At 46.7% G+C, this 22,695-nt stretch overlaps 1 protein-coding gene and 2 long non-coding RNA genes across 3 annotated transcripts; 2 read left to right on the top strand and 1 right to left on the bottom strand.

Moving 5' to 3' along the window:
- Positions 1-2,534: 2,534 nt before the first annotated feature.
- LOC112165722 (glycosyltransferase BC10) lies at positions 2,535-5,152 on the bottom strand. The gene is made up of 2 exons (XM_024302346.2): positions 3,678-5,152; positions 2,535-3,076 (listed from the first exon to the last, which is right to left on the bottom strand). The coding sequence occupies exon 1, from the start codon at positions 4,781-4,783 to the stop codon at positions 3,698-3,700; it is 1,086 nt and encodes a 361-aa protein (XP_024158114.1). The 5' UTR covers positions 4,784-5,152; the 3' UTR covers positions 2,535-3,076; positions 3,678-3,697.
- A 1,664-nt stretch (positions 5,153-6,816) lies between these two features.
- LOC112202886 lies at positions 6,817-7,776 on the top strand. Its single transcript, XR_002937600.2, has 3 exons — positions 6,817-7,363; positions 7,446-7,492; positions 7,691-7,776. It is a non-coding gene; the product is annotated as an uncharacterized LOC112202886 (long non-coding RNA).
- Positions 7,777-21,095: 13,319 nt separating this feature from the next.
- Positions 21,096-22,165, top strand: LOC121053109. The gene is made up of 4 exons (XR_005810797.1): positions 21,096-21,417; positions 21,510-21,648; positions 21,796-21,900; positions 22,024-22,165. It is a non-coding gene; the product is annotated as an uncharacterized LOC121053109 (long non-coding RNA).
- Positions 22,166-22,695: the final 530 nt, after the last annotated feature.

The following is a 22,695-nucleotide window of genomic DNA, read 5'->3' on the forward strand; positions in this document are numbered from 1 at the left end:
ATAAATCATATAAAGCCAAAGTGGACAGGAGGACAACCAAGGCTCAATCTTCGTATTTGAAAAACATGTTCATATGACTTCGTTCCTCCGTGATTCCTTGATACTGTTCATTTATTTTTTTTATATTTTTGAATCAATCTAAAGAAAAGAAAGATCGAGAGAAGCATCCCACACACCGACAGATTTTGTGGCCTCTAGTGAATGATCCGGCCACCTTCATAACAGTTCAAAATTGAAGACAATGTATCTATTATTAGTGGCAGAACAAAACAAAAAATCATAAATCATAGCTCAGTTTTTTTTCGTGTTATTTCACTCACTCACTTTCTAAAATTATCACTTTTATTATTTAGAAATTTTTTTTTTTTGCTAGTTTTCATCATTCAACATAAATCTCATTTTCCATTTTGGTTATTCTGCCTACAGTTCAAAATTGAAGACGATGTATCTATTATTAGTGGCAGAACAAAACAGTAAGTCATAAATCATCACTCAGCTTTTTTTTTTTCGTGTTATTTCACTCACTCACTTTCTAAAATTATCACTTTTATTATTTAGATTTTTTTTTTTTTTTTGCGAGTTTTGATCTTTAAATCTCATTTTCCATTTTGGTTATTCCGCCTATTTTTTTTCCTGTTAACGATCATCACTCGTGCACTATTCTTGATACGAATTTTATCCAAAACTCATAAAACAGATAAGAGTGTGAAAAAATATGAGTGCATTTGCGATTTTTCTTCTCATTTTCCATTTTGGTTATTCCGCTTTTTTTTTCCTTGTTAACAATCATCACTCGTGCACAGGGGCGGAACCACGTTGAAGGCTTTATGGGCTCAAGCCTAGACAACTTTTTGGGCTAAAAACCCTTAAGTATACATATATCTCTTAGCCCATACCAGCCCAAAGAAAGAAAAAAATATATAGGTTTGATTCATTCGCGTCCAGGCGTCATTGACTCATCGCGTGTATTCCCAGAAGGCCAGAATCCCAACTGATTCGCGTCATCGACTCATCCCAGCTCCTAGCCCAGTAGCCCACAACAGCTGACAGCCTCACGCGGTCACGCCCTCAGTCCCTCACTGCCTCACTGTCTCTAGTGTTTCGAACTTTCGATGGAGCCATGGAGGATTGGATGTTATCCCTAAATCGATTGAAACAACTCAAACAAGGTATGAAGCTCTAAACCTATCGATCTCCCCTGTTTTGAATTTGTGAAGCTCTAAATCCCAGATTTGAAATCCCAGAAATCCCAGATCTTTCTGAGTTGGGGTTTGCCGATTCTGTTTCTTACCATTGAGGGAGAGAGGGACTGAGGGAGATAGAGACAGAGAGACTGAGAGACTGAGAGAGAGAGAGAGAGAACCCGGTGGTTACTAGTTAGCTGAGGCGGTGAGGCCTGAGGAAGTGAGGATCTTGATTGAGTTGATTCTTGATCTGTTGAATGTTGATTACTTGGTCATGGTCTGAATGTCTGATGGTCGGTCACGGTCAGTCCACTGGGTTCCAAACCTCCAAAAAAAAAAAAATTTATTGTGCCCTTCTAATTAGCCTAGACAGGAATTTGATCCTGGTTCCGCCACTGCTCGTGCACTATTCTTGATACAAATTTTATCCAAAACTCACAAATCAGATGAGAGTGAAAAAATATGAGTGAGTTAACGAATATTATATTATAATTTTCACAAAAACAATAGAAGAAACGACCAAACTATAAAATTTTAAGTTGAATGGCTAAAATAATAGTAAATTGTCGTATGGTAAAAAGTTAAATGATGTTTTCTCAATGTAATATAGTATCGAAAATAGTAGTAGTACTAGTACAACCACAGCAAAAGCAGGGCTCAGTGGTTGGTTGGCCTACCGCTATTGAGTTAGGTGATTGCTTTGATGTGGTGCAAGTGCGACGATGTATCCATTTCATTTTAATAGCATTAGCAGCAGATTCCAGCTCATATCAGTTATCATAGAATGGTCTGTCTCCCTGTCTCTCTCTGGATCCATCATAATAATCAATTTCATAATCAATTTCAGACTTGAAATTAAATCAACGAGTACACCCAGACATGAACATGGTGTATTATATTGCTGCCTCTCCACGTTCCACCTCCCAACAACATAGCCATACAGATTATTCCTTGAATGAATGAAAGCAAAAAAAATGAATGCTTATTTCTTCCGCATTGCATTTTCATACGAGAGAATTATACGCAACTCATACGAAAATTCCGCCATGTTCCAAAACCAAGTCACAGTTATATCGTAAGAAAAATCCATATTCCAGAACATGGAAAAAAAAATTGAAATTCTAGAAGATTTGACATCATTAGTTCATTACAAGTTACCCACCACCTAACTATTTATCCCCAGTTACTAAATACACAAAAAATGTTTTTCCTCATAAGCATTTTCTCTGTCTGTACTGTGTATATTGATAATAAGTAATAACTAATAACTTTCAATTTTTCTTGCTAGGAAAAAAGGGTGACGATAAAAGGGAAATGAGAAAAGGATAGGAATTGAGGCATTGGATCCGGTTTCTTTACTAGAACAGAGTCAAAAAGACTCTGCCCCTGATCACTGTGACCTTTTTTTATTCTTGTCAAAATGGTACAAGATTTGATCAAGATTCCCATTTCATATATGTATGTACAAATTACACGCATCAAAAAAGACAAAGGACCTTCTGCTAGCTAACACCGTTACACTATGTCCTTCCCCTTCTTCTGCTTGCTTTGCTTGCTGGTTTTGGTGTATTACTACTCCAGTACTCCACTACCTTACACCACAAAATACAAACTTGGCAGTAAAAAAGAACAAGTACCTTGCTTTGTTTCTCTTCTCTACTTTTGCACCGCACTCAATTTCTTGCTCAAGTCTCTCTCTCACACTCTGTATTTGATGATAAACATTATCTTCTTGTTCTTGCTTCTTGTCCGAGACAGAGACTCTCTCAGTTGGAACCTTCCTATGGGTTTTGTGGTTTGTGGGCAAATCTTCTTGCGCCTCTCCAAAACCACCATCCCAATCAGTTTCTCCAACCCCAAAAATTAATTTATCTTCACTGGCCTTTTTTTACCTGCAGAACATACACAAATCCCACTTGTTAACGCATCCGAGTTACCTCTATATTTAAAATTCACAAAAACTTGAGCAAAATCCCATGTTAGCCAGCTCAAAGGATAGGGAGAGGACATTGAGAAAAGGACAAATTAAGGATCCAATCATTAAAAAAATAAAAGCTTTTCAAGAGTGGCATCCCAGTTGTAACAACTAGCAAGCAAGAAGGTTCTTTCAGTCTTTGAAGCTATCCACCTATATCCCACCTCCCAGTTATATGTTTTGGTTACTAATAACATCATTGATCATTTCAACTGTGATTTTATAAATGATCAACACGAATAAGCACTCCCCTAACCCATCCTAGTTCTTTCATTGACATCAGAAATGTATAATGCGCATAATTTTATTCACATTCAACCTAACAACATAGCATCAACATGTTTGTTTAGGTCAGCATTCTCCTAACTAACAATCCTTCTTTTTCGAATTCCTTCATTCCTTCAAAACCACCCAGTCTATTAGCCTAACCACCGAGTCAACTCAGAACTCGATACACATTCCCCAATAGAGAAAACATTGAGCAAATGAAAATGGAAAATAAAAGAAAACTAACTTACCAGGGTAAATGGGAAGAACCTCAGTCCCGGAAAATGACCTTCTCGGATAAACCCAACAAGGGTTTCAAGCAATCCGGCGAGAATTTCCTCGCAAACAAGTAAGACTCGGAAAAATTGGACTGCCGCAGTTGATAAATAAGCTGTGCCGACACTTCACCGGGTCGGTAAGTGTACGGGTGCCCATTTACCGTACCCGTCCAATTAACCCGGGTCAGAGTATAATGGGTACACCCATCCGGATCCGCCATCGACAACAGCGTCGGAAAGTAATGCTCCTCCGGGTAACACTCGTCCTCCCGATAACACGGCAATTTGAATTTCTGCCACAGCTGCTGATCCTTCAGAACCACCAATGCGTGACGGCGCGTGAGTAAGAAGAACTGCGACCCGACCCGGAACTGGTCGAAAGGGACCTCCGGCATCATGGCGTACCTTCCCCTGGCGGCGTACCGCTTCCAGAGACTGGTCGATTTGGAGAGGATTTCGATGAAGCTCTTGTACCTGACCTTCAGTCCCATCCGAGTCAACTCGGCGTCGGACTCGGTGGCGGGGCGGGACTTGTCAAAAGTGGCGGAGGCGAAGAGGGAGTGGTAGACGTAGGGGAAGGAATGGAGAGGGACGCAGTACTGGGAGAGAACGGCGAAGAAGATATTGGCCGGATCGTCGAGCGCGGCGGTGGCGAGCAATCGGCGGGTGGCGGAGATCAGGGTCGGGGAGGCACGGTAAGTCCGCTTAGAGGCGATGAAACGGTCGCGGAAAACCCCGGGAGGGATGGTGACGTTGACGGAGGGATCGGCGTGGACGTAAATATTGTAGAGATTGGGGGCAGTTTTGGAAAAGAAGCGTTGCCAGAGGGGGGCGAAGTGGAGGTCGGAGTTGGTGAGGAAGAGGAAGGCGATTTTGGGCTTGGTTTTGGAACCGAGGGAGAGGTGGGTGAATGCGGATTTGGATCGGACGGCGCGGGAGAAGAGGGCCTGGTCGTCGATTTCATCGGCGGCGGGGATTGGGATTTGGTTGTTGGGGGGGAGGAAATGGGGGGCGAGGAGGAAGAGGAGAGGGATGGAGAGGAGGAGGGCGAAGGAGAGTACGAATGGGGTGGAGAACATTGGAGACGAAGAAGAAGAGGAAGAGGAAGAGGAAGAGAAAGAAGAAGATCGAGGGCATAAAGAGTTACTGCTGCTACTGCTGAGACTGGTTAACTGGATGTGGTGGAGCCTCGAGGCATCCCTTTCTCTTTGAGGGTCTGGAATTGTGGAAGACTTGAGCAACTCTCTCCCTATTGTGTGGGTGGGGGGGTTTTGGGTTGGGGGCTGAAGAAGAAGAAGAAGAAGAAGAAGAAGAAGAAGAAGGAGAGTGGTGGGTGGTGGTGGTGGAATGGCAGAGATTCTAGGAAATGGGAATGAAACTGAAAGGGTGTGTTGCGTGGATGAGGCTAGCAGCTGGGCCTTCCCTATATCTAATTATCTATCTTCACTTCGCTGTTGGACGCTGCACGGATGCGATCCCTTATTAGCGTTTTAATTCATTAATTCTTTTTGAAGAAATACCACGCAACAAACTTTCATTTTCCTTTTTCTCTTCAAAAGCTATTATTATTTGTATGTTTTTTTAACCAAAAAATAAATAAATAAACAATATTGTTATCTGTATATATTGTATGCGAAATGCAAATTGCATTGGAATTTGGAAATGTGGATTTGGGTTTAATGGAAAAAATTGTATTTGTAAAGGTCTCATAAATTCGGGATAATGATTTCTGATATCGTGACGGTTTTATTATGATCAATTAATTAATTTTGATTTTTTCTAGTGAGTAAGTCGGGACAATGACTTTTAATTTCCAATTCTCTATTGTCTCACCAGGAATAGACAAAGATAACCTATTCCAACATGCAGCAAATGTATTTTTCTCAATGACTTGTCTAATGAAGATGCTCTAGCTCAACCAAATCTTGCTCTAATGACCACAATTGTTCTTATTTTTCATCCCACCTGGTTGGCCCCCTCAAGATGGATATCTCGACGATAGTTGCTTTGGGGCGGGGTTGGAATTTTTTCGTAAGGGTGGTTAGAGTGCTACATAAAATAAATATCTTTTTTTTGTAACAATAATTATACAAAATGTACAAAACTTCAAATAAACAAATAGTGTATACAAGGTTTTTTTTTTTTTTTTTTTTTTTTGAAGAAGAAGAAGAAGATGAGGAAATTTTATTAAAGCATACGATTAGAACTGTACAAAAAATAACGTGGCACCGCCCTAAATAGAGGTAGGCTTGGCGGTGGCCCCAACTAGGAAGTATAGGAGGCCCATGGGTTCGAATGATAGTTTGGTACAACCAGATCCTTTGATCATCGACACTCAAAATCCGGAATGATTTGGCTAAGTGCATAAGGACATAAATAATTGAATTTTTGGACGAGAATGAAGTTGATTAAGGAAAGTTTGAATTCATAAGACTTGCACAATTGAATGTCTTCCGCATCCACCCATCTCAACGAGGATTCAACATTTTGATCTACGCCTTCTACAGTCATATTGGAATAAAAAAAAATTGGAATATGAAAGCTATAGGAGGAGGAAGAAAAACATTGTATAACTATGAAAGATAAGGGTAAAGTCTAAGGTGTGTTGGAATGGCGGCGGCGGACTAGGTGAAAGCAGCCTTGGCTGGTCTTAGGCATATGGGTGGTCTCGGCCTCCCTTATTTCTTCATTCTCTCTCTTCCGATGGTGGGTTTAGGGTGGCGACGAAGGATTTTCTAGTTTTGACTCCCCGAGACGGCAATCTCTCTTCCTGCTTTTTGGGTGGTTTAGAGTTGGCTAGATTGGGGTCTACTCTTGAGGTTATCGTCTGTGGCGGTGAAGCGTGATAAGTCACAACCTTTATGTAGTAATACACTACTAGAATTATGCCATCAGACATCACCACTATTAAATCGGTCGGAATTGCACGCGATGTAAAAAATACATCCTGACATCGGTTTATGAAATATCGATTTCTATTGTGATTATAAACATCAGTTATCAAATTAACTGATGTCTAAACTGTCGTTCAAAATTGTTTTCAAAAATGCGGAGGGACTAAGTTAAAAAATTTAGAAACGCGGGGGACTAATCTTTCATTCCCTCCAACACTTGCCTTTTTTCACTTGTCTGAGACTTTCAAACCTAACTCTCACTTGACTACGATTGACACCGGCACCTCCTTCGACGCCTCGAGCTTATTCTCCGATCTGAGCCGCCTTGAGCTCGTTCTCCGACCCGAGCTCGTTCTCCGGGTTCAGCTCTTTCTCTCTCGCTCTTCCTTAAAACCCTAGAGCTCTCCTCCTTCTCTCTTTCTGCGGCTACTGTCTCTCCTTCATTAACCTGGCCTCCTCTGTCCCCTCACTGGCGTCATCGCCTCTGACGGTGCTTCTCGTCCAACGCCACCACTTTTTTGCTTCGAGATCTGAAACCAACCGGCCTCCAAGGAGTCTATCCTCCTCGATTGGTGAGACTTCGAGCACCAAATGCTGGTGATAGATAAGAGTTTGAGTAAGAGGAGAAGAGAGAGGAAAGAAAGTGAAAGAATGGCGAGCAGGTACTGGGTGGTGTCTCTGCCTGTCCAAAACTCAACGTCGTATTTATGGAACCACCTCCAGGATCAAATCTCCAAGCATTCCTTCGACACTCCCCTCTACAGAGTAACTAGTTTCCAAGATCTGACTACCCATTCCCTCCCCTTTCTTGTTTGTTTTGTTAAATATTGTTTCATTATTCTTGCAGTTCAATATTCCCAATCTCTTCTCTCCCTCAGCGACGATCTCTTAAAGGTATTCCTCCTCATCCTCCCAATTGCAGCCTCTCTATGTTCAATTTTGTTCTTTAGTGTGTTATAATGTTGTTGTTGTGATACATATTATATTATTATTGAATGCGAATTGAATTTTCCGGATGTAATTGCTCTGGCAATTTCAATGCTATTTTGTTATTCGATCTGTTCATTGACATTGCAATTCCGCAATTTGCAGTCCAACAACTTTGTAGAGGCTGTTTCTCACAAGATCAAGTGTCAGATCAAGGAGCTAGAGAGGGTTTCAGGAGTCAAGAGCAGTTCTGTCACGGTGGATGGAGTTCCAATGGATTCATACCTCACTAGGTATTCATCACATCACTTATCATTAGCTTTTCCATAATGTGTGTGTGTTTGTTTACCCACTGAATTTTGAGTTTCTCTCAAGCTAGGTTTGTCTAGGATGAATCCTAGTTCCCCACAATGTCTCCTTTGAAGGAGGTTATCGATAAAATTCATGGTCAAGTTGCAAAGATTGAGAATGATCTCAAGGTAATGCTTTTTACCAATTTTCATTTGCATTCGGGTTTGGGTCATTTTGGTCATCCTCTTTGTTGTGACTTGTGAGGAGCTTAGCTATTGTTGTTGTTGTTGTTGTTGTTATGAAAAGAGCAAATAATAGCATACAGGACTAAATGAGTATGGAAAGGGAGTTGCATACACCCAAAGCTTCCAAAGGTAGTTGCATTGCTAGAATCTTGCTTTCATTTGTATCTGAATGCTTTTTCTCTAATCTATTTTTTTGTCATTGATGGTTTGGAGTATGGAAAGGGACTATTATTCATATCTTGGCAACTATGACATTATCCTTTGTGCGACAGAGGTATCTCCTATGAAAGCAAGATCCTATCAATTTGGTAGTAGATTCTCAAATAAGTTTGATCTAGCTACAACTTATAATAGTTGTCTGTAGATTCTAACAGGATATTGTCAGTTTGTTAGTAGTTTAGTTGCCTTTGCTTATTTTTTTTCTTTAATACTGATTTTTGGGTTGTAATGAATGGAGTTACTAGCACATGTTGACATTACTCTGCATGGTAGGGTACTCGTGACTTTGCAAAAGAACAAATGACAATGAGAAAGAAGGCATTTTCGATAATAGAAGATGTTTTTGAGAGGCATGGTGCCACAGCCCTGGATACTCCAGTTTTTGAATTGAGAGACACTCTCATAGGCAAATATGGGGAAGACTCAAAATTGATTTATGATCTTGTTGACCAGGTAATTATCTCTATCTCACATTTTCTCAATTCAATCGAAGACTTGAAGTCCTGCCAAGTTTTGCTTGTCGTGCTTCATGTAAATGCAATGTGAAGTGGCATGGAAACATAACATTCTAGACACTGTTTCTGTATTTAGCCATGTTGTTTGCACATCTGATGTGTGTTAATGCTCAAAGTCCGGCGGTAGCCGATCTTTCGTTTAACGCGGGTCCGGTGGGCGGACCGCTACTCTGAGGATTTGATGGCCTCCGCTAGCTGTCACACGAGACAGGGCGTCAGAGGGAGACCGCGTTGGGTGGTCTTCACTTCTCTGATGCCTAAGTCAGTCAATGCATATAGGTAGCATAACAATAAATGAGTAGTAATTGCGTAATTAATGAGGAGAGAGGAGAGAACCTTTTATAGGTGAGGAGAAGGTTGATCTTATTCTTGTTTTCGATGTGGGACTGATGTGCTTCGATACCCAGCGTCTGGAGCTTCTGATGTTACCTTGGCGCGGTGCGTGGCGATGCGTCAGCTGTGATTTGGGGGCGATCCCGGGCTCGGGCGGTAGCCCGCCTGGCTGTGTCTCGACAGGTTACCCCCATGGTGAGAGTCGGTACCTCTGGCGGTACAATGAGCGTCGCTGATTATAGCTAATTATGCTTGCAAACGTACATGCAGGTACAAGTCCCCCAAGTCCCCAGTTAAGGAGGGCAATCTTGGTTGGGGAGTTGATCGGCGGTGTGAAGCGTTATCTCCGCTTTAGACTTGCAAAAAAGCATAATTAGCGTCAGTGCGTTGTCAACCATGGATTTACTGAGCGAACGCTTTATACCCTTTCGGGTGGGCCCCTGCTAGGCCCGCCAGGGAGTCCCCCACTCCCTAGCCAAGACGGACCTCCGGATGGTCGGCAAATTGTTTGTTGAGGGGAAGCTGCGCGGAGCAGAGGGTGTTGGGTAGCGAGCCCAATCTTTGTACCTAAGTGACGGCGGTCAACGTACCTGATCAGGGTCGTCGTAGACTGTTGACAAGTCCCCGTGTCTCGTAGGGACGATCTGACCGTAACGCCGCGCGGCGGTCGTTGTCAGAGTGAGGCGTAGCCTCTGGATTCGCCGCTGGCAGATACCCCCCGCTGGTTGTAGCAGGAAACAGCCTCGCGTAGACGTGTTTGGCAGTAGTTATTTGAGCGGAGTTGCGCTCAGCAAAGCACGGGGTTTACAAGACGGAGGGAGCTCTGCCGGTTGCAAGTTGATGAGTGGCAGTTCCGCTAACGGGGATTCGCTCAGCGGAGACTTCGACAGTCATAGGGTGTTAAGGGAGAACTCCCGCTGGCAGGGTTTAGCTCAGCGGACCCCAATAGTCGGAAAGTGACGAGAAGCTCTCCTAGCGGGTCGCTGAGCGGACTTCGACACTTGGAAAGTGACAAGTGAGAAGTTCCGCTAGCGGGGTTTCGCTCAGCGGACTTGGACACTTGGAAAGTGAAAAGTGAGAAGTTCCGCTAGCGGGGTTTCGCTCAGCGGACTTCGATACTTGGAAAGTGACAAGCGAGAAGTTCCGCTAGCAGGGTTTCGCTGAGCGGACTTCGATAATTGGAAAGTGACAAGTGAGAAGTTCCGCTAGCGGGGTTTCGCTCAGCGGACTTCGATACTTGGAAAGTGACTAGTGAGAAGTTCCGCTAGCGGGGTTTCGCTCAGCGGACTTCGATACTTGGAAAGTGACAAGTGAGAAGTTCCGCTAGCGGGGTTTCGCTCAGCGGATACTGCCGACGATTGGCGCCTTCTTCCCAAAAGTGGTGGCTTTCATTAGACGCTTCGTCTGATGGCGGTTGACACGTGGCGAACCCCTAGAGGGTTAGCGTGCAGAAGCGTGTCTCCTCCGCCTAGCCGTCTCCTCGCCATTAATGCTAAGTAATGATGGATTTTGTAACTGAGGCGACGCCTCGGTTAATCCGGAGAGTAATTGGAGTCGTGGGACCCATGTACGGCTGACATTTGATGTCGTTTTTCAGTGGATGGCCTAGAACTGTCTGACGTTGACATAAAAGGGGGGAGAAGTTAGCATATTTGACACTTTGCTCTAAACTTTGAATTGCACTCGTCGTCTTCAAGCTCCCTGCGTCTGAGATCGGAGAAGAAGGCTGAGGCGATACTGCCGAGTTATCGTACGTGGAAAAACCGACGATCTCCGGCCCCGAAGACAAGTGCTCACACTCCTACCTGAGACTCCATCATTGAGGTTGGTATTCTGACTTACATCCCTGTTTCATTGGATGTCTGCCATGGCGAGTTTTTGGGTTTTGGGAATTTCTGTGTGATATGTTCTTCGTTGACGTGCTGTGAGGGTGTGAGAGTGGGTTTGGGGATGGGTTGCTGTGTTTGACAAAGTTGGGGATTTTAGGGATTTTCTAGATGGTCGAATCTGGGTTTGAGTGTGTTTGTTCTTGTTTTAGGATTTTTTGGGTTAAGTGTTCTTGATGTTCTTGGACACTGACTGATATAGGGATTGGTTAGATCTTGTGTGAGCTAACTGATTTGGGTTTTAGGGTTTTGGGATGGCCGACGTCATAGAGATTTCAAGCAGTGAGGATTCCGGATCTGAAGTGTCGTTCAGCGCGGCGGATAAAATATTTATTGACTCGTTGCGTCCGTCTGCCCGTGCAGGAACCTCACTGCCAGAACCACTAGAGGTCGAGCCGCTACAAACCATACCTTGGGAGGTAGCCATGGGTCATGATCCGCGTCCAGAAAGTTCTAGGGCCGGGGAGGCTGCCACTGCTCAAAATTTGCGCGATGAGCGGTTAGCAAGCAATAGTGCCGCCAGCGGCTCTGCTGACGGGGGAGATGTAGTGGGGGAGGATGCCGAGTTGGCGTGGGTCCTCCAGGACGGCACCCCCATCGACGAGGCGGGAGGCAAGATGACCGTTGCTGCCGTCAACCGGCTGAAGCGGTTGTTTCGGTTGCCCGACGTGGTGAAGTTATGCCCGCCAACAGTGGAGGAGAAGGCCTCGATTCTTCCAGCGGGGTTTGCCGCGATGCACGAGGCGATATTCCGCCAGGGAGTGACATTCCCGCTGGTGCCCAATCTTCAGATCTTGGTGTGCGAGTTTGGCATTGCCTTTGGGCAAGTCTGCCCCAACATGTAGCGGTTGATGCTGGCGCTGAACTCGTTGTGGTGGCTCCGGTTGCGAAGGACCGACCGTGGCGGAGGTACTACACTTCTACGAACTGGTGTACGTGAAGCGCCAGGGTTACAGAGGGCAAGTAAACCTCAGTCGTCGCCAAGGAGCGCCCAAGCTGATCGAGAACCTGAGGGATTCAATGTCGTACTGGCGGGGGACCTTCTGTGTTGCCACAACGGGGTGGGAATACCAGGTGGGGTCCAACGAGGGGGAGCCGACGTTTAGGATTAAGTCGGAGTTTCAGCCTATCCGAGGTTGTTTGTGAGTTTCCGCCGAACATGTCTGGAGGGTTTTTTTTTTTTTTTTTTTTTTTTTCCAGCCTTGTACTCTGTACTGATAGTGACCTTTTTTGTGCAGCGGGGTTGCGGTATAACCTGACTCGCGAAGAAGAGTGCCGCGTGGCGCGTATCAGAGGTTGCTGGCTGAATCGCAACTTGCTGGATTTTCGTCTTCTTACAGGCTGGGAGTTGTTGGTCGATCAACAACTGACTCGTGCCGTTGGTAAGCACTCTCCGCCATGCCGCACTTTTAAAGAGATTGTTCCATGCTAATGGTTTTGTTGTTTTTTTTGTAGAAACTTCACCGGGGAACAAAGCGAGCCGTGACGCCTTTGCGAAAGCCATGGACCGTGCTGAGATCGACAACTTCTTGGAGGCCATGTACGCTTCCGGGCTGGTGGCGCAGAAGACGGTGGTGGACCCAGAGACGCTGGCGCTGAGCCCGTCAGAGGTTCCCGTGGTGTTGTCCATGCCGCACCATTCTCATCTTGGCGGTGACGGGCTGCCTGCTGTTCAGGCGGGGACCGGCGCGGTGAGCGAGGCGACGCCGCTGAAAGAGAGAGCGCCGGCCACACGGCTCGGGGTGCCGAAGAAAACAGTGCGCCCAGCGGAGGGTGTCACTATAGCGGGGTTGGAGCCGCCGACGAGGGGTTAGAGGCCTGCCGTCGCTGGAAGTACGCGGGTGCTTCAGCGAAAACGTCGTTAACCCAACTCCAGCGAGGAAGAGGAGGATGCCGTGGAGATTACCGGGGCCCGCGAGCAACCGAAGAAGGCAAGGCAGGCTCCGCCCGAGGCTTTCGTGGATGTGGCGAAAGCGGCGGGCATGAGCGACCTGGACTCATTTGCCGCTTACGCCGAGTTCCTTAATGACGGTGAACGGGAGTTCCTATATCACCTCTGCGAGCGGCTGGGGTTCGGCGGCTTGGAGGGGATTGTACGGTCGACGGTCGTCAACCAATTGCCCTTCAGCACGGCATTCGGGCACATCTCTGTGGGGCTGCATGAGATGTTCCTGGCGGCGGCAAAACAGCCCCTGGTTGAGCGGGAGCTCAGGGAGGAGGTGGCGGGCCTGCAGAGGGATTTGGGGGAGGCCCAGGAAAGGTTGGCTGATGTTGAGCGACGCTTAACAAAGGCTAACTGTGATGCAGCAGACGCTCGTGGCAAGCTGGCTGTTGCCATTGAGCGGGACCTGGAACGTAACGAACAATTTGCCAAATTGGGGCAAGATATGTCCCTGCTGCAAGACCGGGTGGCCGCCAAAGATAAGAAGGTTAAGATCCTTCAGCGGGAGTCAGCCGCGAGGCAAGCTGAGGTTAAACGGCTGGAGGGTGAAGTCGCTCGGCTGGGAGCTTAGGGAAGCCGCGCTGCGGCCGCCGCTGTGGAGTCATACAAGCAATCGGCGGAATACAAGAAGGCGCTGACAGAAGCGGCGAAGGCCGGTGCCCTAGCCAACGTGGAAATGCTGCAGCAGAAGGGCGCCATCGACTGGGCGAAGGCGTCGATGTCGGTCCTGCCGCCGGCGAAGGAAGCTCCGCCGACAACGAGTATAGCCCCGGCTACCGCCCCTGGTCAGGTTGAAGGTGCCTGCTCGGGTAGTGGGGAGAGTGGCGGACTTCCGAAGAGGGACTCCCAGCGGACTCCCACCCAGTCTGAGGTGTCTCGTGCTGGGTTCTTGGTGGCCCACACCTGGGCGGATGGCACAATAGAGACCCCCAGTCCCACAGCCCGAGGGTCCGACCAAACGAGCCGTTCACATCCGCCGCCGGCCGCAGGTGGAGATGCCGAAGGTAGCGGAGCCAACCCCGCCAACCCTGCCAACCCCTGAAATAGGAGTAGAAAATTTTTTGTAGCTGCTGAGGCGTAAACATTTTGATGTAATTGACTATTTTGGGATATATGAAATTTCGGAACCTAAGCTCCTATACTTTGTTCTTTTTTTGTGTTTGTGATGATGTGTGTACCGCTAGAGGTTTTGACAGTTTTGCTTTTGCCAGCGAATGAAACATTAAAGGAATTAAAATTGGTCCAAGTGAACAATGTAGCGGACGTGGTCCGCTGACTGGCGTTGCCAGTTGCCCTTAGTGCTAGTCTTGGTAACACAATGGTTTGAATAATTCCTCGTTTCATTGATAGCTGTCTGAACAGCATTTACAAAAGATGGGTCGTACCCGTTGGGTAGCTTCCTTTAGCTAAATATTGAACAAAAATTTAGCTAAGTCAAGATGCTCTTGGGTAAAGGCATATGACTATTTGTAGTAATACCGAAGGTGTTTGGTATTCCAAGGGTGGGTCGTTGTGCCGCCATCCTTGTCCATTAAGTAGACGGTGCCTGGGCTAACGACTTCTACAATATTGTATGGACCTTCCCAAGTTGGGCGGAGTTTTATTGGTAGTGGTATGACTTCCTTCATTACCCAGTCCCCCAGTTGGAGGTTGCGGGCTTTGACCCTGGCGTTGTAGAAACGCGATACCCATTGCTTGTTTTGGAGATTGTGCAAATGGGCTGTGTCTCGTTTTTCCTCTAGGAGATCCCTGTCGAGGTTGACGCCGTCGCTGTTGGTCTCGGGGCGGTAGCCTTCGACCCTAGCGGTTGGTTGGGTTACCTCGATAGGCAGGACAGCCTCGGTTCCGAACATCATACAAAAGGGAGTTTCACCTGTGGAGGAAGTTGGGGTTGTTCTGATGGCCCATAGAACTTCTGGGAGCTTCTTCACCCACACACCCTTGGCCTTATCGAGCTTCTTCTGTAATAGCTTCTTGATTATCTTGTTGGCCGCTTCGACCTGGCCGTTGGTTTGGGGGTGAGCGACTGATGCAAAACGCATCTTGGTGCCCAGGTTGGCTGTGAAAGAGATGAGTTCCTTGTTATTGAACTGTGTGCCGTTGTCTGTGATGATTGTATGCAGGACACCGTAGCCATAGTAGATGTTCTTCCAGAGGAAGTGAATTACTTTGGCTGTAGTTATTACCGTCAGGGGCTCCGCCTCTATCCATTTGCTGTTGTAATCGATAGCCACGATGATGTATTTGAACTGGCCCTTTGCGGTTTGGAATTTTCCCATTAAGTCCAGGCCCCATGTGGAGTGAATCCATGGACCGATGATGACCGACAGTGGTTCCGCCGGGGCATGTGGAAGATCAGCATATTGTTGGCATTTGTGACAAGATTTTGATATTTGCCGGGCGTCGTCACCGAGTGTAGGCCAGAAGTATCCCTGTCGCATTGTGCGATTGGCCAAGGATCTGGGGCCCGAGTGGTTTCCACATTCTCCGCCGTGTATCGCTGCCATCACGACCTTTCCCTCCTCTGGAGTTAGACAGTGGAGATTGGGGTGAGTGAATCCCTAGCGGTAAAGTTTGCCGCTCTGCATGTTGTAGCAGGTTGCTCTCCGCTGGAGCTGTCGCGCTTTGATCTTGTCTTCTGGCAATGTCTCGTTGCGCTTGTACTTAATGATTTCGTCCATCCAGCTAGGATTGGCGTCAATGTTGAAGAGCTCCGCTAGGGTTTTTGTGATACTTGGCTTGTCCAGACATTCTACCCTTGTGTCCGCTAGACTCTGGTGTGGCTGGGCGGTTGCTAGTCTTGCCAGTGAATCAGCCTTGGCATTCTTTTCCCTGGGGATCTGTGTGATGGTGTGGAACTTGAATTTTTTTAGCAGTGTCTTGACGTACCCTAAGTATGCCGCTAACTGCTGGTCTTTGGCCTGAAAACTGTCGTTGACCTGGTTAACGACCAACTGAGAGTCGCTGAAGATGTTGACACTGTCGGCCCCCGAATCAATAGCGAGGAGTAGGCCGGCAATGAGTGCTTCATATTCCGCCATGTTGTTAGAAGCTTTGAAGTTGAATTTCAACGCGTACTCCGCGTTCAGCCCCCCAGGACCTGTTAAGATGATTCCGGCGCCGCTGGCCTTGGGATAAGAGGAGCCGTCCACATCCAGGTTCCAGTCTGACTGTCGGGGAGATTGTTCCTCAGATACCACCATCTCCATTCCTGGTTGTGTTCCGACTTTGGATTCGGGTTGACGCTCGGTGAACTCAGCAATAAAGTCTGCCACCGCCTGGCCCTTCATGGCGGTTCTTGGTTTGTAATCGATGTCGAACTCGCTGAGCTCAATGGCCCACTTGCTGAGGCAGCCCGAATGTTCAGGGTTCTGCATTACTTGTCTCAGCGGTTGATTGGTTAACACATGGATTGTGTGGGCTTGGAAGTATTGGCGGAGGCGTCTGGCGGCAACCATTAGTGCGAGAGCGAGTTGTTCCAAGGGAGGGTACCTAGTTTCCGCTCCGTTCATGCCTCGGCCGGCATAGAACACTGGGAGCTCGTCTTGGTTCTCCCGCCGGACGATAGCGCAGCTAACCGCTGACTGCGATACCGCTAGGTATATGTATAGTGTCTCGCCTTGCACAGGAATGGAAAGTAGTGGAACTGCCGCCAGGTACTCCTTCAGGCCCTGGAACGCCGCCTGGCACTCCGGGTTCCAATCGATGACTTTCTTGTGGGTTGTTTTGAGGACTTTGAAAAATAGGGCGCACCTGTCGGTCAGTCTGGAGATGAATCGAGACAGGGCGGTTAGCTTGCCTTGGAGGCACTGGACGTGCACCTTCCATTCTGGGTCCTTCAAGTCGAGGATGGCTTGCACCTTGTCAGGGTTGGCCTCGATGCCTCGTTCACTGACAATATACCACAGGAATTTGCTAGTGGTGACGCCAAAGAAACATTTTTCTGGGTTGAGGCGCATACCGTAGGCCAAGAGGATGGTTATTATGATTTTTAGGTTTGCCACATGTCCGCTGGCTTTTATACTCTTGACCAACATGTCGTCTACGTAGACCTCGATTATCTTGCCCAGATGTTCTGCGAACATGGCGTTCATCAGTCGCTGATAAGTTGCTCCCGCGTTCTTCAGACCGAAAGGCATCACATTGTAACAATACAGGCCTTTGTTGGTGGTGAAGGTGGTGCACTCCTGGTCGTCGGGATGCATCCTGATCTGATTATAACTGGAGAAAGCGTCCATCATGCTGAGGAGCTCGTGTCCAGCGGTTGCATCAACCAGTTGATCAATGCGGGGTAGTGGGAAACTGTCTTTCAGGCATGCTTTGTTAAGATTTTTGAAGTCGACACACATTCGCCACTTGCCGCTAGGCTTTTTGACCATAACTAGGTTGGAGATCCACTGGGGATAGATGACCTGGAGGATGAACCCGATACCCTGTAGCTTGGCAACCTCTTCTCCTATAGCACGGTATTTCTCTTCGTCGAAGGCTCTGCGCTTCTGCTTGATAGGGTAGAAGGATGGTTTGATGCTCAACTTGTGTGCGATGATTTCAAGGGAGATACCTGGCATGTCTGCGTATGACCAGGCGAAGACCGTAGCGTTTTCACGCAGGAACTGAGTTAGTTCCGCTGCCAGCTCTGGGTCTAATTGAGCGCCTATGCGGACTGTCCGCTCAGGGTGCTCGTCAGAGATGCTGACAACCCTCAATGATGTCTCTGGGTTGACCGACTCCTTCTTTACGTACTTCTTCTCGTCATCCCTAGGGTCCTCAAAGATATTTGGTGGCGGTAGCAGATTCCCTACTGCTAGGATCTCATGGCAGCGGGTTGATCGTGCTATAGTAGTCGAATAACATTCGCGTGCCAACTGCTGACTTCCCCTGACACATCCTGTGCCGTTGGGTGTGGGGAACTTCATGAGCAGCATGTACCCGGCGATGATGCACTTGAGTTTATTGAGCGCTGGCCGACCAATGATGGCGTTATATGAGCTGAAACAATCGACAATTATGAACTCCATATGTATTTTAGCCATACATGGACTAGTACCGATAACTAGCCGCATATAGTCAGAACCCAGTGGTTGTGTGACGTCACCAGAGAAGCTGAGCAGTGGTTCATGATCTTGGAGTAGTTTTCTGTTCCGCTTAAGGTCGTTGTAACAACCACTGAATATGACGTTGACAGCGGATCCGCTATCAACCAGGATTCTTCCCACTGACATTTTGCCGAGAATGGCGTCGATCAAGAAAGGATCGTCATGGGGCAGATGTACTCCGCGTTCCTCCTCCTCTGAGAAGGTGATAGGCTCCCAACCAGACTTTGGGAGTTTGGCGGATCTTTCGTAGCGGATGTTGCAGACTTCCTTTGGGTGATTAGCTAGCGCATAACGCTTTCTTGCCCTGTGGGACATGTTGGTGATTGGAGCACCCCTGTCAATGGTGTTGATGCGGCCCCCAAGGGTTCAATGTCAGCGATCACAGGTGGTGGTTGGCGCACCTTGAATTGCTCCATCTTGCCATCACGGTACAAGGTCTCAATGGCAGTTTTGAGAGCGTTGCAGCTGTTGGTATTGTGACCACTGTCCTCGTGGTATTTGCACCACCTGCCGGTGTTTCTTGGCTTTCCTGTTTTTGGGTATCTTCCCGGGGGCGGCGGTGGAATTTGATCTTTGCACTGATTGTATATTTCTTCATACGAGGCCGTGAGGACTGTAAATACTGCATACCGCTGGGAAGACTCCGTATGTATGTTGCGGTTGTCCCCATGGGATGGGCGGTTTCCCTTGTAGTGTTGGTCCTTCTGCCGCTTGTTCTGGTATTGGCCCTGCTGCCACTCCCGCTTTTTGTCAGTTGGCGGTGTGTTGGGAGTTTTGTTAGCGGTCCCCTGCTGACTGGAGGAGGGTTGTGTCGACTTTGCTAGTGCTGCTGGTGGCGGTGGGGTTTCTCCGTATGTGATTAATTCTGCCTGAGCATGAATGACCGCCTCACTCATGAGGTGGTCGTATACCGCATTTGGATGATTGTAGTTGAGGTGATAGAGGAATGGCCCCTTGAGGAGTCCCTGCTTAAAAGCCGCCGAAGCCATTGTTTTATCCAGATCAAGGCATTGAGATGCTGCCGCTCGCCACCTTGTGACGAATGCCTTCAGTGTTTCCTCCATACCCTACTTGACGTTGAATAGTTGGCTTGTATTGTGGTGCCCAGCAGACAGTAGGATTAACCAAGAAAGGAAAGCGTGTGACAATGCTTGGAATGAGTCAATGGATCCCGGCGGGCATTCAAAGAACCAATTCATTGCCTCATTGTCCAGCGTTTCGCTGAACAAGTGGCACAAGGTGGCGTCATCGAATCCCTTGTTGTTGGTGACCTTCTTGAAGGTGTCCATATGTACGAAGGGGTCAGTCTTACCGTTGTAGTGTGACATTTTTGGAGTCTTTGCATACGCCGGTCTGACAGCCAACAAAATTGCAGTAGTAAATGGTCCTGGCCGGGATGCAAAAAGTGGATTTAAAATTGGCGCTGGGGTGCCTGACTCCGCTCGGCTTAACCTTTGCTCCAACTGCTGCATCCTTTCCGATATTTGAGCGGTTGCATCGCCAGCGGGGCCTAGCCGGGTACCCCGCTGAACTGATCCTCGCCTGGGAACGGGTGGGTTTCCCTCGGTTCTTGCCCTAGGTCTCGAGCGGTAGGTGTGCAATGATGACTCTGCCTCCTGCTCCAACATTAGCTGGGGCACAGGGGGCGGCCCCATTCCCGCTAGCTCCGGTGGGCGCAGCGGGACCTGCATATGCACGACTGGTGCTGGTATCAATGCTCCGGTACCAGGTCGACTGTGATTGGTGCTCCGTGACTGTTGGCTTCGTGTCGGGTTGGCGGTTGCCTCCAGCGTTTTCTTTAGCTCGTCAAAGCGTGACACAAGCGTGGCCACCTGCTTTTAGGCCTCGGCCTTTTCTTTTCGTTCTTGTTCACGCTCTCTGTTTGCTTTGTGAAGATCCGCCAGTGCCAGCTCATATAGAGAGGCAAGGTCTTGGCCTGTCGGCCGGCTGCTACTTGGGTTTGTCTCACCGCCGGGGTTTACCGGGGTGGTGAATAACGCGCGGTTGATGCCTATCGCTGGGTTGGTGGGTTGGGGACTGGCCGACTGGTCTGCCTGCTCTTCAGCGTTTCCCCCGCTACCGTTAGTCATGGTGATTGTGGCGGGATGATCTTTTGTTCAAGAAATTCCCACAGACGGCGCCAATGTTAATGCTCAAAGTCCGGCGGTAGCCGATCTTTCGTTTAACGCGGGTCCGGTGGGCGGACCGCTACTCTGAGGATTTGATGGCCTCCGCTAGCTGTCACACGAGACAGGGCGTCAGAGGGAGACCGCGTTGGGCGGTCTTCACTTCTCCGATGCCTAAGTCAGTCAATGCATATGGGCAGCATAACAATAAATGAGTAGTAATTGTGTAATTAATGAGGAGAGAGGTGAGAACCTTTTATAGGTGAGGAGAAGGTTGATCTTCTTCTTGTTTTCGATGTGGGACTGATGTGCTTCGATACCCAGCGTCTGGAGCTTCTGATGTTACCTTGGCGCGGTGCGTGACTGCGCGTCAGCTGTGATTTAGGGGCGATCCCGGGCTCGGGCGGTAGCCCGCCTGGCTGTGTCTCCGCAGGTCACCCCCATGGTGAGAGTCGGTACCTCTGGCGGTACAATGAGCGTCGCTCATTATAGCTAATTATGCTTGCAAACGTACATGCAGGTACAATGTGCTTTGTGTTTTATCTTGTTGACAGGGAGGAGAGGTTTCCTCATGAGCGTCGCTCATTATAGCTAATTTCACTGTTCCATTTGCTAGGTATGTTGCTATGAATGGCATCACATCCTTTAAAAGGTACCAGATTTCGAGGCTATCTATGTGCTAACTGAACTTCTTGATGAGCTAAATATTGGAGACTATGAGGTAACTCTTTATTTTGAGGCTATCTCCTTTGATGTGCATCATTTTGTACAAAGTTTCTTTTTAAGTTGAAGAACTTAATGGATGATAGTCCCAATGCTCCTTGTGGATATTAGTTTTACAGTGATAGGTCACTGATATGAGATATGGTTCATGTTAAACCTATATAGTTGATGTAAAGTTTTGATTGGGAAAGACATTAAAGCCTAATTCATCATTGCAACAAAATGATATTATTTTAATCTGGTAGTTGTAGAGAGAGTTGAAGCAAAGATTTTTTCTCGGTGCTATGTATGTGGAAGCAAGATTATATATAATTTTGATACCCTTCACCTTTATGTAGAGATGGACTGTCACATAATTATTGTCCTCACCTTGTAAGAGGTGCTATGCCAATATAACAAGTTTTCTTCATTTGATTTATAACTGTTGTTGAAGTGTTTTCTAGACTAATTTTAGACTCTTTTTAAGCAAAGTTGCAGCCCATCATTTGTAAAGATCATGACCCTCCCCTACCTTAGGTATGAGACTTATTTTTGCTATTTCATTCATAAATATAAATTTTCAGAGTTTCAGAAATTCTCGTGTTCCATCTATCTGAATTGAATTGCAGGGATATTACCACCACATTTCCAAGTTTTGTATTTAATTCAGAGGTTGATGAGATTGCTACGTGAGATACAATAGCTTAGATTGCAGTTAGAGTTCAATTGTCAGAAATTTGGACGAACCTTACATGAAATATGGTTAAAGTGAGTATCTATCTCCTCTTTTGCATATTTCAGGAATTAGAAAAGGTCGCTTCTATGTTTGAATGACTGGAGTTGGTATTAAATATTCATAGCATCTTGGTTAATCATTTCTTGATAATCTTTAACTTATGAGCAATATACTTGCAGGACAAGAGGCTAGAAGATGTAAAAGCACGGTTAAATATGGAGCTCACTAAGGGGGCTGTTTATTCTTACTGAATTCTGGAGCAGGTTCCAAGTTATTAGAAGCAGGTTCCAAGCTCACTATGAGTTGCAGTGGCATTCCATTATTATTCGTTGTTATTTTTGTGAAGGTTCTTTTAATTACTCATTGAGCTGCAATTGCTCATTTGTTTCCTAAATCTTCTTTTGCAGATCCTAAGGGTGCAGGGTAGCGCATGCATAGAGACTTGTTTTATCACTCTTTTTTTTATTTTTTGAGTAAACCATCTTGTTTACCTTTGGGTCTGGCTTCTGCTTGTAAGATCTTGTTATTATGCTCTTCTGAAAACTCAACTTTGTATATTTGCAAATGTAGAAAAGTACTGGAACTTGAAATGGAGCAATGTTTTATATTCAAATATGAAGTGCTTTCACTTCCTTTTCGTTTCTTTCCTTCTGTTAGTTTTTTTTCAGTTAATTGTCAAAGTTCTTAATTCCATATATATTGGGATTGAGAGAAATACATCAGTCTCAAAATAAAAATCGATGTCCCATTAACCACAGGAAATCGAATTATTGTTGGAACCGATATGCCACAAACTACTGCACATCGTTTTTTAGATAGAGATCGATGTCCAGTATAAGTATTGTCATCGATGAAGACCAGAAAACCGATGTGTGAAACAGTATCAGTCATCGTTTTTAAATGAATAACGATGTTAAAATGCATAGTTGTGTTGTGGGATCTATATTTCTTTAAGCATTAAAGACAATAAAATGAAGGTTTAACAATAGTCAAACAAACAAATTTGTTATCAATTAAACGTATTTACATCGGTTTATAATAGGTAACCGATGTGTATACTGATACTAGACATCGGCTAA

Source organism: Rosa chinensis, chromosome 5 (genome assembly GCF_002994745.2).
Source record: "Rosa chinensis cultivar Old Blush chromosome 5, RchiOBHm-V2, whole genome shotgun sequence".
Lineage (NCBI taxonomy): Eukaryota > Viridiplantae > Streptophyta > Magnoliopsida > Rosales > Rosaceae > Rosa > Rosa chinensis.

Coding starts and splice junctions, on each gene's coding strand:
- LOC112165722 (XM_024302346.2), bottom strand. CDS start 4,783: ATGTTCTCCACCCCATTCGTACTCTCCTTCGCCCTCCTCCTCTCCATC.